The sequence below is a fragment of the Tachyglossus aculeatus genome, chromosome 2 (genome assembly GCF_015852505.1).
Source record: "Tachyglossus aculeatus isolate mTacAcu1 chromosome 2, mTacAcu1.pri, whole genome shotgun sequence".
Taxonomy (NCBI): Eukaryota; Metazoa; Chordata; class Mammalia; order Monotremata; family Tachyglossidae; genus Tachyglossus; species Tachyglossus aculeatus.
In genome coordinates, this window is record NC_052067.1 from 137,965,605 (window position 1) to 137,980,631 (window position 15,027).

The 15,027-nt window shown below is 59.1% G+C and overlaps 1 protein-coding gene across 2 annotated transcripts in view; it reads right to left on the reverse strand.

Annotated features, from left to right (window-relative positions):
* Positions 1–1,337: 1,337 nt before the first annotated feature.
* Positions 1,338–15,027, reverse strand: part of STIM1 (stromal interaction molecule 1) — a 211,122-nt gene continuing 197,432 nt past the window's right edge. The window contains exons 8-13 of one of the 2 annotated variants that reach the window (XM_038766384.1): positions 14,072–14,239; positions 12,591–12,691; positions 11,271–11,506; positions 9,697–9,777; positions 7,911–7,977; positions 1,338–3,390 (exon numbers count right to left, since the gene is read on the reverse strand). In XM_038766384.1, coding sequence (XP_038622312.1) covers positions 2,778–3,390; positions 7,911–7,977; positions 9,697–9,777; positions 11,271–11,506; positions 12,591–12,691; positions 14,072–14,239 — 1,266 coding nt within the window. In that variant the 3' untranslated portion in view covers positions 1,338–2,777. The remainder of the gene's footprint in view (positions 3,391–7,910; positions 7,978–9,696; positions 9,778–11,270; positions 11,507–12,590; positions 12,692–14,071; positions 14,240–15,027) is intronic. The other variant, XM_038766389.1, reaches the window with a different exon arrangement.

The window sequence follows — 15,027 nt, forward strand, 5'->3', positions numbered from 1 at the left end:
ACTGTATTAAGTGCTGGTGTAGATATAAATTAATCTACAGAGAAGTGAAGTGACTTACCCAAGGTCAAACAATAGACAAGTTGTGGAGCTGGGATTAGAACCTAGGTCCTTCCGATTCGTAGGCCTGTGCTCTGCCCACTTGTCACGCTGGTGATCTGAGTGCCTCAAAGCCAACAAGGAGCTTGTTTGATATGGAGATGATTGGGCAGCCATTGGAAGTTTTTGAGGTGTGGGGAGAAGGGTGCACAGTGTTACTTTTAGAAAACTGATCCAGGCAGCAGAGTGAAGTACGGACTACGGAGGAGAGAGACTGGAGGAAGGTAGTGTCCACAAAGAGGTTGATGGAGTAGTCAAGGAGGGAATTTGGTACCTGCTTGGGCTGGCATGAATTTCAGCAGTCAAGAATGACCAGGAATGAGCCCCCGCCCTCACCAGTCCCTCCTTCTAGGTAGGCTTCCTCAGGTGTCCATGGTCAAACCAGGCTGGGTCTCAAGTCTCATCTCATCCCAGCTCTGCCAATTGTCAGCTGTATGACTTTGGGCAAGTCACTTAACTTCTCTGGGCCTCAGTTACCTCATCTGTAAAATGGGGATTAAGACTGTTAGCCCCACGTGGGGCAACCTGATCACCTTGTAACCTTCCCAGCGCTTAGAACAGTGCTTTGCACATAGTAAGCGCTTAATAAATGCCATTATTATTATTATCTGCTCTGCAGCTGTTCACTGTTCCTCCACATTGTCCTGGGAACAAATCTGCCCAATGGCTGGCTTCCCCTTCTTTGGCCCCCAGCCCCCTCCTCAGGCCTATTCCTCCCTCCCCTCACCAACCAGAGTGGGGCTCCATCCCCTGAACACCTTGGGAAGACCCATGCGAAGCTTGCCTTCTGCTCTGCGTGGGGCAGGCGGCCAGGACAGAGGAAGAGAGAGTGTGTGTACACTTGCCAAGATCTGGCCTTCTCTACCGTTCTCCAGTCCTCCTCCCACTTTCCTCCCCTCCCCTCACTTCCCACTCCTCCCACTCGTTCTGGCTCTGGGGAGGAAGTGGAGGTGTCTGTGTTGGGGAGGGATAATGAAAGGCGCAGTCAGGGTGGTTAAAATCTCCTACATGCTTTATTGGACTGCACAGAGTGGTGGAAGGCCAGAGAACCCACCCATCGAGGCCCTCCCAGCTCCGGCCCTCCTTGGGGACCTGGGCTCTGGGCAGAGGAACTGGGCTGGGGAGAGTGACATAGATGTGCCCCTCTGGCAGAGGGCGGGGGGGTTGGGGCTCCCCCAGGGAGGGTCAACACCTCAGCCCAGGCACAGCTGGGGGACAGTGGGGTTGCCCCCCCCCCCCCCCCCATGCCCCTATTGGGGCCAAACCTGTGAGCCTGAGGGGCTTCCCAACCTGGTGTCGGGGGGAGGGAGGTGGGAAGCTGGCCCCTCTTCTCTTCCCTTGTCCCGGGGCTCCCCACTGCCTGCCAAGGACTGTGGCACAAGGAGGGAGTTAGGGGAGGGGAGAGCGGGGAGAGCTGGGGGCAAAGGGGGCAGGCACTTGGGAAATTCAGGAGATTGTTTTGTTTTTTGGTTCAAAAGCAATAATAGACTCACCCAACTGCACTCCAATCAGTCCCTGCTGATGCCCTCAGACGTAGGACAGCCCCCCCGCATCCTACCGACTAAACTGGCTAGGATTGGGGTGGCAACTGCCGACAACACGCTCCCCTGCCCCAGTTCCTGGGCTGGCTTTCGGGGAGAGTCCACCTCTCCACAGGCTCACTCCCACCCTGCTCTGCCCAGGGAACGGGCCTGGAAGGCGTTGGGATCGAGGGGCCATGAAGGAAGTTGTAAGGGGCGAGGGGGAAGGGCAGGGCTTTTACTCCCTCCAACCATTTTTTCAGGTGGCTCAGGGGAGGAGCCCCAAAGTGGTTGGTTTTAGGGATGAAGACCCCAGCCCCTAGAGGAGCGCTGAGAGAAAGAAGGAGAAGAGAGGCGTCCCCAAAGCCCCTTCCTTAGCTACTCCTGCCCCCAGCAGCTTGCTTTCACCTATCTCTCTGACTGACCCCCTCCCTGACAGGAAAGGGTTGGGGCAGATGCAGAGACCAGGTCAGGCTGGGTCCCACCAGAAAACCCAACTAAACTCGCCATGACCTAGTGATCTGAGATTTGGAAATGGACCGGGAGGGGGTGGAGTTCAGAGATACAGGGGTTTTGATGCGGGGAGGCAGGGGACACCTCCCCGCAACTGAGCTGCCGGGGCCCAGGGTCTGCCCACCCGGCAGAGCTTCCACGGTACAATCCGCAGTGGAGGGAGGGGGCAGCTCGGGCCGGAGGGTACAAGAGGGGCAGCCATGGATTCTGGTCCCCAGAGCCTCAGCTGGGGCCAGGCCTTGCCCTTGCCGATCAGAAGTGCCAAACACAGAGAAGAAAAAAAAACCCAAAAAAGAAGAAAAAAAAAAGGAACCCACCCACCAACAAAATGGGAAAACATACAAACAAGCCCCATGCCCCTCAGCGTGGGGCCAAGGGCACAGGTCTATGTCATGCACTGCAAAGCGGGGACAGCGCCGGGAAGGGAGGCTCTCGGGAGGAGGGGCCGAAGAAGAGGCCAGTGGTTTCCAAAGTGGGACCAGCAGTGGTCGGCAAATAAATAAGGAAAACCCGGGGGAGGGGTCCTGGGGTGAGCCAGGGCACAGCCAGTGGGGGGATAGAGAGTGGACCTCCAGACCCCCTCACCCAACCCCACTGGGGCTCCAGGCAGCCCCCTACTCCACTCCCTGCCCTCGACCTGCTCAGGGGCTACTTCTTGGGCTTCTTGAAGATTTTGAGGGGAAACTTCTTCTTGCCCTGGTTGGAGTCAGTCTCCTCGCCCGTGGAGCCGCTGTCATCCTCGCCGCCGCCGCCACCATGCTTCTTGCCGGCCAGATGCGGGATCCGAGTGGTCTTGCCGCCGCCGCCCCCGTGGTGGTGGGGGGCCGCCCGGCCGTCCACGACGGGGGAGGGGGTGTCCGGCTCAGTGGAGCTGGGGCTGTGGGAGCGAGAGGAATCCGAGTGGCCATGGTGGCCACTGTGGGCGTGGGCGTGGTGGCCGCCGTGGGCAGGGCGGCCCAGCTCCCCAAGGACGGACGGCTGCTCCAGCCCGTGGTTCAGCAGCTGCAGGGCCTTCTTGGCCACGGTCGGGCTATCGGCGGGTAGCTTCTCCTGCAGGGCTGCTGCCAGGCCGGCCGCCTCCCCCGGCCCGCGGTGACTGCCGTTGGAGGGGAGGGCGGATGAGGCCAGGGGGGCCTCGTCTGTGGAGCGGGTCAGCAGGGCGGGTCTGGAGGCCAGGAGCTTGGAGCCCGAGCTGGAGGTGATCAGGCGCTGCGGGTCACTCATGTGGAGAGAGGAGTCCGAGTCGGAATGGGTCAAGTCCCTGCGGCGGAAACACGCAGATGGGCGGAGACAGAGATGGAGGGAGACCGGCAGGGACAGAGACAAAGACAGAGGTCAGGGGCCGGTGGGAAAAGAGGTCCGGGGTGAAAAAGGAGGGTGGGAGAAAGGAAGAGATGGAGAGAGGGACGAACAAGGATGGACGAAAGGGGGTGAAGGGCAGAGGACAACAGGCACGTGGAAAAGCAGAGTTGGAGAGACAAAAGTAGAGAGACTGTCAACACACCATCAATGGCCCAGGAGCCCCGCCCTTCCACTTCTGGTGGAGATCCAGCCCAGGTCCCACCCCTCCCTCAAAGGCTCCTTCAGACCTGACACTCCTAGGGTGAGCAGGGCAGCTGGTCCCCGGGCTAAAGGGGCCAGCTGAGTCCTCAGCCGAAGATGAGTCCCAACTCCGGGTGAATGGGATGTCCCTCCCCACAAACCTCCTTCTTTCTCCCACTGCAGCTGGTGGGGGTGGGGGGAGGGAAGGGGGAAGAGTGGGAAGGTGGGGCATGCTGGACCCGGCCCCTCCCAGCTTCTCCCCAACCTAACAGGAGCTGCCACAGCCGCCCTGGTCCTGAGTCCACTTAGGGGGTGGTTACGGGGTTGCCCAGCTGGTACTGCCAGGGGGCAATCCAGCCCACGGAGTTCATGCAGTAGTGGGACAGGGTTGGGTGGGTTAGAGCAGCCTAGCAAACAGCCACTGGCTGGGGCCGGGGCTGGATGGCGAGTGAGCAACAGGGGCTGTGGGTTCCCGTCCCAGGGCCCCAGGCAGGCAGCTGGGCCAGCCTAGGAGCTGGGACAGGGTGAGAGGTTCTCAATTCACAGCATATGGCATGCACAGGCCTGGCCTGGGAGACACGCCCACAGTGGCAGTGCCCAGAGCTGTGCCCGGGCTGAATTTGGGGAAGGTCCACAGCTCTGTGCCCTGGGTTTCGGGGAAGCAGGGAAGGGGTCTTGTGGTGAAGAGTCAGTCGGACCACTGCTGGCCCCAGCCCCCTGCCCTCTCCGCTCCCTCAGCCTTCCCCAGCCCCTCTCCCACCCCTCCACTTTTCTGCTTCAGGCAGCAGCTTCCATCCTGAAGGCTGCTGGGAAAGGAAGAGAAAACAGGAGGTCAGAGACTCTCAGAGGGCCCAGAATGGCGCTGCCCCTTGCTGGAGGATCATAGGAAGGTTCCACAGAGAGGAAGCTGGTGGCCAACAGCACTTGGAGCCCACCTTTCCATTCCCAGGCTTCCTGCATTGGGGAAGACACTGAAGCGGCTGCCCAGGAGAGGGGGGGTGAGGGGAGGGGAGCAGAGTGGCAAGGGGAAGAGAAGGAGAGAGTTAAGCACCTCGTCTGTGTGTGTGTGTGTGTGTGTGGGGGGGAGCGGCTAAGGAGGCAGTGGAAGGGTGAAGGGCGGGCAGCAAGAAGGAAGGAAGGAAGGAAGGGAGCTGAGGGCCAGAAAGGGTGTGGGACCTGCACCCCTAGAGGAGGAAGAAAAAGCAGAAGCAGTAGCAGCAGGTTAAGGGATTGCCTGGTCCCAACCCAATTCCACCTTCAAACCCACTGGTTTTGCCCCTCCTCCAAGAAGACTGACAACAGCCCCAGGCAAGCCCTGGGCCCTCAGGCTTTTGGAGCCCACCTTCCTCTTCCAAGGCCCACAATGGGGGTGGGGGAGAGATCTCAGGCTCAAGTTGAACTGTCGCCCCCAGCCTCTCCACGGACCTGGACTCCCTAAATGCTGACCTGGTCTTTTCAGGGAGATTTGGGGGCTTTTTGTCTGTCCAAGACAACTTCCCAAGTCCTCTTCCAGCCAACTGAGATTGGGGCTTTCTGGGACAGGGAAGCGGGTGAGTGTCCTAATGCCGCAGCTTATGGCAAGGGGCTGGTGGGAGCCGTCTTGATCCTCTAACCGACCCTGGTTGGGTCTTTCTCTGTCCACGGACCTTAGCAGTCCCCTCCCCGAGCGGCTGTCCTGAAGGCCGGGCAGAAGGAAGGAAGAGGGAGGTTCCGCTACCTCCACCCTCACCTGCCCCTCCTGGAGGGGCCAGGCAACCCCTGCTCCTCCCCCTCGGGTCTCGGCCCCCAGCGGCGGGAGCGTGGCTGGATGCCACGGCTCGCTGAGGGCAGCGGGTCTCTGCCACTCCCCCGTCCCCTCCCCCCTCCCCGCAGAGCAGCGCTACTGACCTTACTACAGAGCCTGTTTGTCCTGACAGAGCATCCTCTGAAGCACGTTGCAAAAGAAAATCAAATAGTGAATCGAGCTGGATGGTCAGCAGGCCGCCTGGCCAGCATGCAGAGCCCGGGCCAGAGTTGGGATGTCATGGGTCCATGAAGGGGGAGGCAGGTGGAGGGAAGGATGGAACTGTCCTTGTGACAAACATGGTGTTCTCAGAGCCTGGGGTTCACAGAGCCTGCCTGCCTGCTTCCCGGGCCTGGCTACCATTTCAGAAGCCTAGCCTTTGGCCTCCAAGGCTAGGGGCATATGGTGGCGGAGCAGGGGAGTGTGGGAGCTGGCCTCTGCTCATTCCCCACTAGTGGGTCTGTTCTGCCCAGCCACTCTGTAGCCAAGGACTCAAAGCCACTATGGCACCCAAGGGTCGGGGATGAGAAAACGGGGGCCGGGAGGGAGAAGAACAGGGCCTTATCCCTGACTTTGCCGCTCCCCTGCCGGGTGACCTCAGGAAAGCCACTCCCCACCTCTAGACCGTTTTTCCATTCCCTCCCTGTCCTGGCAGGCCTGCTTAGGACCGACATCACGTTAGGAAAGGCCCCGGCTAGCCACTGGGCTGGGGCCACTGGCGCTCGTGATTTGGGAGGAGCCAGAGTCTGAGTCAAGGCTCAGCCACCCGACCGCCTGCCTGGTGTGCCAGCGTCCCAAACCAATCCCTTTCCCCAGTTTCTGGCTAAGTTCCTGTCTGACGAAGGCTCCGTTTCCTGGGGCTGCCAGGACAGGCCAGTTGGAACAGAACTAACCAGGGGCCCCTGCCCGCCCAATTTGGAAGACACTAAGTCTGCTGGTAATGTACTGCTCTCGGCTCTGCTCTTCCACCCTGCATCAACCCCTGGCTCCGCAGGCAGGCTTCAGGGTACTGGGATCAGTCTAGTGGCTTGAGAAGAACCATGCCATTTCCTTAGCCATGTCTCCTGAGGAGAGAGCCTGGGTGGGAAGGGCAGGATGGTAAGCTCAGGTGCTTAGAACACCCCCACTCCTGGGCCTCAAACACCAAGTGACCTCCAAGGGTCACCTCATCCACAGAGATGTGAGAGGCCCAGGGTGAGAATTCAGTTAGCAGGACCTGGGGTTTGAGGGCAGGGATCGGGCCTGAGTTCTTGGTCCCTCCCCTAGGCCCAGAGTGGGGCTCCACCCTGGGCACATGCTCCACACAGTGCGATGGTGACAGTGAACGGCCTGTCCGGGCCCCTGCCAGGCAGATGCTGGGGTCTGGAAGGGCAAACGCACCCTCCATCGCCCCAGGCCTGGGCTTCCAGTGAGGACCTGCTAGAGCCAGGACAAGTGGACAGCACAGTCTGGGTTGTGGGGGGTGGGAGGGCCCTGAGACTGGGCTTTGACTCAAGTTGGGTAAGAATATATGAGTTCCCAGGCTGTCACTGCCGGGGAGAACCTGAGGCCTCACCTGCCAGCAGTTTGGCTGGGCCTAAGGCTTCTGGGAGTGCAGTGCCCCTCTCCCAAGGGCTAGGACGGGTCTCTCCATACCCCTAACTCTAACCCTAACCTACCCTTCCTGCCAGCCTGGCCTGACCCACTGCTGAGGGAAGGGGGACAGAACAGTCTCCGGAAGATCTGCTGTCAAACACCACTGGCTGGCGGGCCCTACTGGCTGGACTGGGGACTCTGGCCCATTTCACTAGTTGAGTTTCTTTTGCAATTGGTTTGTGGGAAACAGTCCCACCTGACACCTGGGTGGGGGCCACCCGGAGTGCCTTTCTGGTGCCCAGAAATAGGAAACCCTCACAAACAGCCAATTAGCGGGGTCGGGGGAGAGACGGACCCTGAGCAGGAGTCTTCGGAGCTCTTAGGAGATTAGAGAACCCAACCCAAGCCAAAGGGGAGGATATGGGGGCCACCGGATAGCACGCCACGGTTGGCGCGTGGGCGGGCACGCCGCCGCCCGGCAGCAGGCGGGGGGAGACAGGAAAGAGACGGCCGTATACCCAAAGCTCTCCGAACGACAGTGAATCCCGGAGGTGACGTCAGGAGGGGGCAGGTCGGGGTGGGGGTCCAACTGGAGGAAATAAGAGGTACTGTGATGGTAATAGACAGGTAATAGACAGGTGCTGTGATGGAAGGTAGGCGCAGAGGCGGCGGCGGAGGAGGAGGTGGTGGCGGTGGTGGTGGTGGAGGAAGAGGAGCAGGAGGAGGAAGAGGCGGCAGATGGCGGGCTGGTCCCGTGAACGTCGGAACTGAAAGACTGTCCGAAGGAGAAGCTGCGCATTCGCCGGAGAGACATTCGGCCCGCCACGTAATGCCCCAGCTGGCCCGACTCATTGTGGCCCGGCCCGGGACCCTCTACCAACCTCTGCGATCCGAGGGGGTGCGGGGGATCCACCAGGCGCTGCCGGATGCTGCTGTGCATGCTGGGGCCTGTAACGACACAGGCAGGGCCAGGTGAGTTGGGGGGGGAGGGGGGGAGGGCGGAGGGGGGCACAGGGAGGGCTGGGATAGCCCCAGGCCGGTGGGAGGAGAGGGCAGGACAGCTCACCAGGTCCCGAGGGTCTAGGCCTGGGCTCTCTAGTTCCAGCCTTGCCTCTGTTGTGCTGGGCCTTTTCTGGCAAACCTCCTACCCTCCTTGGGCTTTAGCCTCTTGGCCCATCTGGGCAGGGAGGAGAATCACACCCTTCTACCCTCATCCCCCACCGCCCGCCCCACCCCCATCCCCAGGGGGGTTGTGAGAGAGAGTGGAGTGGGAGAAGCGGTGGGGACCCTGCTGAAGTTGAGTGCTCTGTCAATCAGAGGTACCGCTGTGAGCTGAAGAGCACAAGAGTAGGGTGCTGTGTGTTACCCCAGAGGAGGAGAGTTAGCAGGTGTTGGACAAGACAGATCAGAACGAGAGCACGGGGAGACTCGAAGAACCAGAGACGGTCAATGCCCTCAGCCGGGGTCCCTGGGCTGGACACAGCTCAGCCCCAAATGTTCTGGGGTTCGGATCCCCAAGCCGTGACTCCTGGATGTCACCCCAATTCTCCTCTTCTTCTCTAGTTGTCCCCTGGCTTGAATGTGGCTGAAGAACTGGCCTGGGGCTGCTCCCCAAGGTAGAGGGGAGGGAGGAAAAAGGGAGAGCTAGAGGCAGGAGACCAGGCCTCAGTTGGGGGAAGCACCCGGCCTATGGTGAGGGGCTACCAGCTGGCTGCAGGACCCCGCCCGTTCTCAGATTGCTTTGACAAGTGGTACTTACAGCGTCCCAGGGCAGGCCAGGGGAGAAAGATCTGAGATGGGCAGTGGTGTGGCGGGGAGGGAGGTGGTTAAGAAGGAGGCAAATTAGCGTGGTACTTTTAATCCTGTCCTGACCCTACGGATCTAGGAAAAGGGAAACCCTTGACCTCTCCCTGTCAGCACGCTGACCCTGGCCTAGCCACTGGCAGGACACCCCTGAAACACACCTGAGACACACACGGTCTGCCCCTCCAACTGCTGGGTCTTTCCATTACTTGCAGATGGTTTGGTCTATCTGCCTCCCCTATTTAATCGAAAGCTCCCGGAGGGCAAGGACGGAGTGTCCTGCTTCCACTGTTCTCTCCCCACACTGAGGTTGAGTGCAGTACGGGGTCAATAAACACCACTGACCAATGAGTCTGAGCCGTGTGGCACTGGGCCAGTGGGCAGTGGGGACTGGGGCAATGGTGGCATGGCAGGGGGCAAGCTCCCGCCTGCCGGAGTTGTCCTGTGGGGAGACAGGGTGGCTTTAGCTATTGCCCAGGGAGAAGCTCATCTTCCTGGTGCAGGTGAGGGTGGCCACAAAGAATGTGTCTGGTGGCTTCCCCTACGGGGGTGATGAAGATTTTTCCTCCGGCCCCTGGGGCAAGTCAGTTCCTGGGTCCAGGAGGGGCTGCCCTGTCTGCAGCCTCAGGTCTGACCTGGATGTGGACAGACAGCAATGTCCGGCACTCTGCTCGCCCCCAAGCCCTTGAGTCCCGGATTCTTCTTCACCCTTTCCGAATCTCCCCTTGAGATTAGTGCAAGGCCAGGGCACCGGGGCCGGGTAGCAGCTGCGTTAGTCGGGGCACCAGGAGGAAAGTTGGAGATGGGGGACAAAGTGCCATTTAGTCCAGAGGGTGAGAGAAAACCAAAGGAAGATCATCAAACCGGGGTATTTCCACAGAGCCTGGTCCTCGGAGCCAAGGGACGGGCGCTCACTGAATCTGCGCCCCAGCAGCCAGGCAGCATCTGGGGAGCGGGCAGGCGATGGGACGGAGGGAGAAAAGAGGCAAGTTTACACGGAGAAGTGCAGTCCTCCAGCCTCTGGGGAGAAGCACCCCAGGAGATATGTTCGCCAGTGGGAGGAGAGCAGTGGCCCTGGGCTTGGGGAAGCCTTATTTCAACCTTCTCTGTGGTACTGGTTTCCTCCTACCAGCACACCCCCACCGTCCCTCCCCGCTCGGATGGCCACCCCACTACCCCGTTCTCAGACCCTCTCTCTCTTCCTGGACTCCTCTGCGCTCTTTTCCAAGACTAAGAAAAAAATCCAAAATCCTTCCAAGCAGACAAAGTTCCGGCCTTCCCACCATCACTTCAGACAGCAACTGGGGGCCTCTTCCTCCATCCAGCCTCCAAGACGGTGTTGGGAAGCAGGAGGGCCTCGCTCTGGACAGCCTCCTGGAGTCCCACTGGCCCCGAGGCCTCTTGGCACCATCCCTGACTAACTAAATAAGAAGCAGCATGGCTCAGTGGAAAGAGCACGGGCTTTGGAGTCAGAGGTTATGGATTCAAATCCCGGCTCCGCCACTTGTCAGCTGTGTGACTTTGGGCAAGTCACTTCACTTCTCTGTGCCTCAGTTACCTCATCTGTAAAATGGGGATGAAGACTAAGTCCCACGTGGGACGACCTGATCACCTTGTTACCTCCCCAGTGCTTTGCACATAATAAGCGCTTAATAAATGTCATCATTATCATTATTATCCCCATCCCCCACCCCCCAACAAATGGTTCCTGGCATTCAGCCAGCCGGCTGCCCCTCACAGCCCCAAGACGACTGGTGAAGGAAGCCCAGCTGGGGCCAGCGGGCTGCTGGGACAAGCCCCTGCTCCCACCAACGTTGTCTGGCAACAGTTCTTCCCTCCCCTGTGCCCTCCCCTATGAGTTTGTCTGCCATGGGCACTGCCTGAGCCAGGAGCCCAGAGCTCCCGGTCAGTGCCCATCCAGAGAGGCATTGGGAGGGCCTCTGAAAGGCCCAGAAACACACCTCACTCTCTTCCCCTGCTCTGCCTCTGGAAGCTGGAAATATCACGTCTCAAAGTATCCACCTGAGTCCGTGGGCCCAAGGGCAGGCCCCCAGGAGCAGGCCCTACAGCACCGGGGGTCAGTCGGCCACACCAGACCGGCTCCTTCAGGTTTTAGGGGGCGGCCGGGAGGCAGTAAGGTTGGGAGGCAGGAACCCAGGGCTGAGAGACAGGAGATCTGGGAGATCCAGCTTCCAGTGCAAACTGTGTCCAGACGTGCTGGTGCATGTCCTGGACTATGCTGGCTCCCCATCTATGGGCTAGGTTCCCCTCTGTCCCATGGTAGGCCTTCCCCAGTGGCCCCCAACATCCTCCTGCCTTGCGCTCCAGCTCGCTGGGCCAGTGGGAGGAGAGAGCGGATTCACAAGGGAAACAGACTGGGTGGCCACCAGTGCCCTCAGGTTACCAGCTTTTTGGGCCAGGGCCCCAAAGCGACCTACACTGCATGGACATGGGGGACACGATCTCCTCATCCATGTCGTCCACATCGTCTGTCATGATGAAGTGGGTGGGATTGGGCCGGGCACTGCCCATCCAGCTGGGGTCGATGTTTAGGGCAGCCACCAGAGTGTGGATGCCGGGGTTGTTGACGATCTGGAAGCCACACAGGATTTCGATCTGCTGCCAGCGGTGTAGACGCTCTCGAAGGGCCGCCGTCACTTCACTCAGGGCTTGCCTAGGGGAGGGGAAGGGAGGGGCCGGGTTAGGACAAGGACAGCAGGAGTCCCGCCACTCACCGGCCTGTATCATCCGGGCCCCCCGCCCTGCCAGGCAGCCGAGGGGGTTCTTGGGAGGTGAGGCAAAGTGCCTTACCGGCAAGCAGAGGTAGACAGGATTCACTGAGCTAAAACCCTTCTTCCCTTTCATTCATTCATTCAATCGTATTTATTGAGTGCTTACTGTGTGCAGAGCACTGTACTAAGCGCTTGGGAAGTACAAGTTGGTCTCCCCCTTTTAGACTGAGAGCCCACTGTTGGGTAGGGACTGTCTCTATATGTTGCCAACTTGTACTTCCCAAGCGCTTAGTACAGTGCTCTGCACACAGTAAGCGCTCAATAAATACGATTGATTGATTGATATAGAGACAGTCCCTACCCAACAACGGGCTCACAGTCTAGAAGGGGGAGACAGACAACAAAACAAAACATGTGGATGGGTGTCAAGTCGTCAGAATAAATAGAATTAAAGCTAAATGCACATCATTAACAAAATAAATAGAATAGTAAATATGTACAAGTAAAATAAATAGAATAATAAATCTGTACAAACATATATACAGGTGCTGTGGGGAGGGGAAGGAGGTAGGGTGGGGGGGGGGATGGGGAGGAGGAGAGGAAAAAGGGGGCTCAGTCTGGGAGCCTTCCCACTGGTCTTTCTACCCTGCCAGGCCCTGCCATTCATTGCAGCAGCTCGTCTGTGGGTAGCTTGCTCTGTGCCAGGATGCCCTTTCCCCACACAGCCATCTGTCAGGAGGTCTAGAGAGGATTTCCGGAATGCCAAGAGTCAGGATCATCCAGAGCACCTTGGCAGGAGGTTGGGCCAGCATGGGGCTCTGAGTGTTTGGGTGGGAAGCCAACCAAACCACCCATCCTGGCTTCCACCTGCCTCAGAAACGGCCACCTCTCTTTTCTAAAGCAGCAAGTGACCCAACTAAGGACTGGCCCCAGGTCTCTCGACTGGCTCAGAGAAGCCCAAGGCACATGGAGAGTCGGGTGGATCGGACCGGGGCAGTTAGGGATACACGACGGGCAGAGACTTACTTAGCAGTCAGGATTTTGTGATCCACGTCATCCAGGGAAGAGCTGTGCGCTACGTGAAAGGTGCCAAACAAAGTGTTCCTCTTCTTTTTGATTTTCTCAGCCTGCAAAAGACGGTGAGACTGAAGGGGCAGGCCCTCAGAATGGGCCTTACAGGGAGGCAGGTCCCCAGGACTCATACATCTAAACAGTTCCACCCTTCCCGGAGGTGGCAGCAGCAGCTGGACGGAGGGAAATAGGTCCCAACAGAGGTGGGCAGCCACTGGCTCCATCACCCTCTCCCCCAGCCCCTGAGAACTCCCCGTTTCTGCCACCAGGCTACACCCAGTATTGCCCTAGTGGTTGGTGGACCCCAGGCAAAACAGGTTCCCCAGTCTTGCCCTGGGCTTCCTAGGGCCTTGGGGAGAAACTTCTTTCCATCCGGTGCTCAGTGAGACACCCTGGCATTCCACAGGGCAGGAGGGGAGGGAAGGCAGAGGCTAGAAAGGAGTCACTGAGCAGCAGCAGGACAAGGAAAAAACTGGCCTGGGCCGTGATAGCCCGGACTTGTACTGGAGAGCTCTGAGGAGGCAGGGACAGGATAGGCACACATGACCACGGCCTGCCACACAACTCTTCTCCTCTGCTCCACCAGGCCAACCTGCTCACTCTCCCTCCACACATCTCCTCCCACCCCCATTCCGCCAAACCACAGCATATACCATCCACCCCCACTGGCCCTCCAACTCTTCTTCTCCAAATCACATCCCTCCTCTCCTTGAAACTTCACTGAAAACCCACCCTCGCCAGGAAGGCTTCAAAGATTGACCTTAGTTGCCAGTCACACTGCCCACTCCAAGTCCCCTTCATCCTTATGCGTCTTTCTATAAAGGATGAGTTTGTTGTCTTTGCTCTCTTGCAACTGGGCTGTTCTATACCCTTATCACACTTGGGCTTTCTGCTTACTTGACCGTCTGTGCCACCCACAGCATTCAGTGTGGGGGGGAGGAGGGAGGGGAGGGAGGAAAGAAGGAGGGAAGGGAGAGAGAGGGAGAGAGAGAGAGAGAAAGTGAGTGTGTGTGTGAGTGAGTGTGTGTGCTACCTCCATCATAATCTGTCCGAGGACAGAGACTACGTCTCTTCCCCTTTCCTTGGTCCCTTTCCCAGGACCAAATACAAGGGTCATCCCAAATGAACCCTGACAACCCCCGCAGCATGGCCACAGTTTCAATGAGCTCCATCTCAAAAGGCAGAAGAGGGGAAAGTGATTGGTTGGGTGGGCAAAGGATGGGGCCTGTGGAACCAGTGGCAGAGAGTTTGATCCCCGAAACCATCCGGGCTCTGGCTCCCGACGGAGACGACAGGTACTACCCAGCCAACGGCCCACAGGAGGCGGATCCGCGGAAGTGGGTGGGTCGAAGCAGAGGGACGGCGAGGGGCAGAAAAGTCTCATGTGTCTCCTGGGTTCTGGCTCTGTCAGCTGGGGCTGGCCCCGGGCCACTCACCCCCTCCTTGGCCACCAGCAGTTGCTTTTCGGCGTTCTGCTTCTTGATGTTGTAGTACTGCACCTCCACCTCATGTGTCAGCTGCAGCCACTTCTGGAGAGCCTCCGGCGCGTACCAGGAACTGTGCGACTCCAGCTCCTTCTCGGCGTTCTTCAGTGCCATCCGGACCTGGCGAGAAAAGAGGAGTAGGACTAGAGCTCCATCTAGAGCCCCAGACCACCCGGCTCCCCCTGGGCTGGGCAGCCAGTCCCAACCCTCAAGACAAATAGGGAGGTTTCCCACCCCTCCCTTGTCCCTGAAGGAGAAAGGGCTCAGCCTCAACTGATTTCCTTCCCCGAGTCGACCCACAGGGGGATCAGGCCCAAGAGAGAGTTCTCTTCTCCTGCAGGGGCGGGGTTCCCTGATCTTGAGGTAGCAGAGCGGCCGCTTGGCTGAATCTGCAGATCGAATACTGCTCTCTCTTTCTTTCCATCCTCTCACTCTGCCTGTGAGGGCCTGCGTGGGTTGCTGGGATCTATGGTCCCAGACCGGCTCTCCACCTCACCTCCTTCAACAGCTCCTGCTGGGAAAAGTGACTCTCACAGAGGCAGGAGGCCGCCCCGTCCGGATGACGGATGGAGAGAGCTCCTGGGATGGACTTGGGACCCCCGAAGTGGGGGGTCAGGAGAGAGGTGAGGGTGGGGGGAAATGCCAAGCCAACCCATGTCTAGTGAGGGCCTAGGATCTGCCCCTGCAGATAAATCCCAGAATGCCCAACCTGGGATGTGCCTGCCTTTGCCCTGCAGCACACATAGCCCAGGTGCAGGATGGGGCTCAGGATCTAATTGTCCGAAGAAGGGGAAAACAGGCCTTCTCTGGGAAATCTCTGGCCTGAGCAATATTTTGCTCTCCTCCAGCTGGAGCTGAGACATTGCTCTGATAAAGCAGGGCACTTTGGATGGGGACACGGAAAGGGA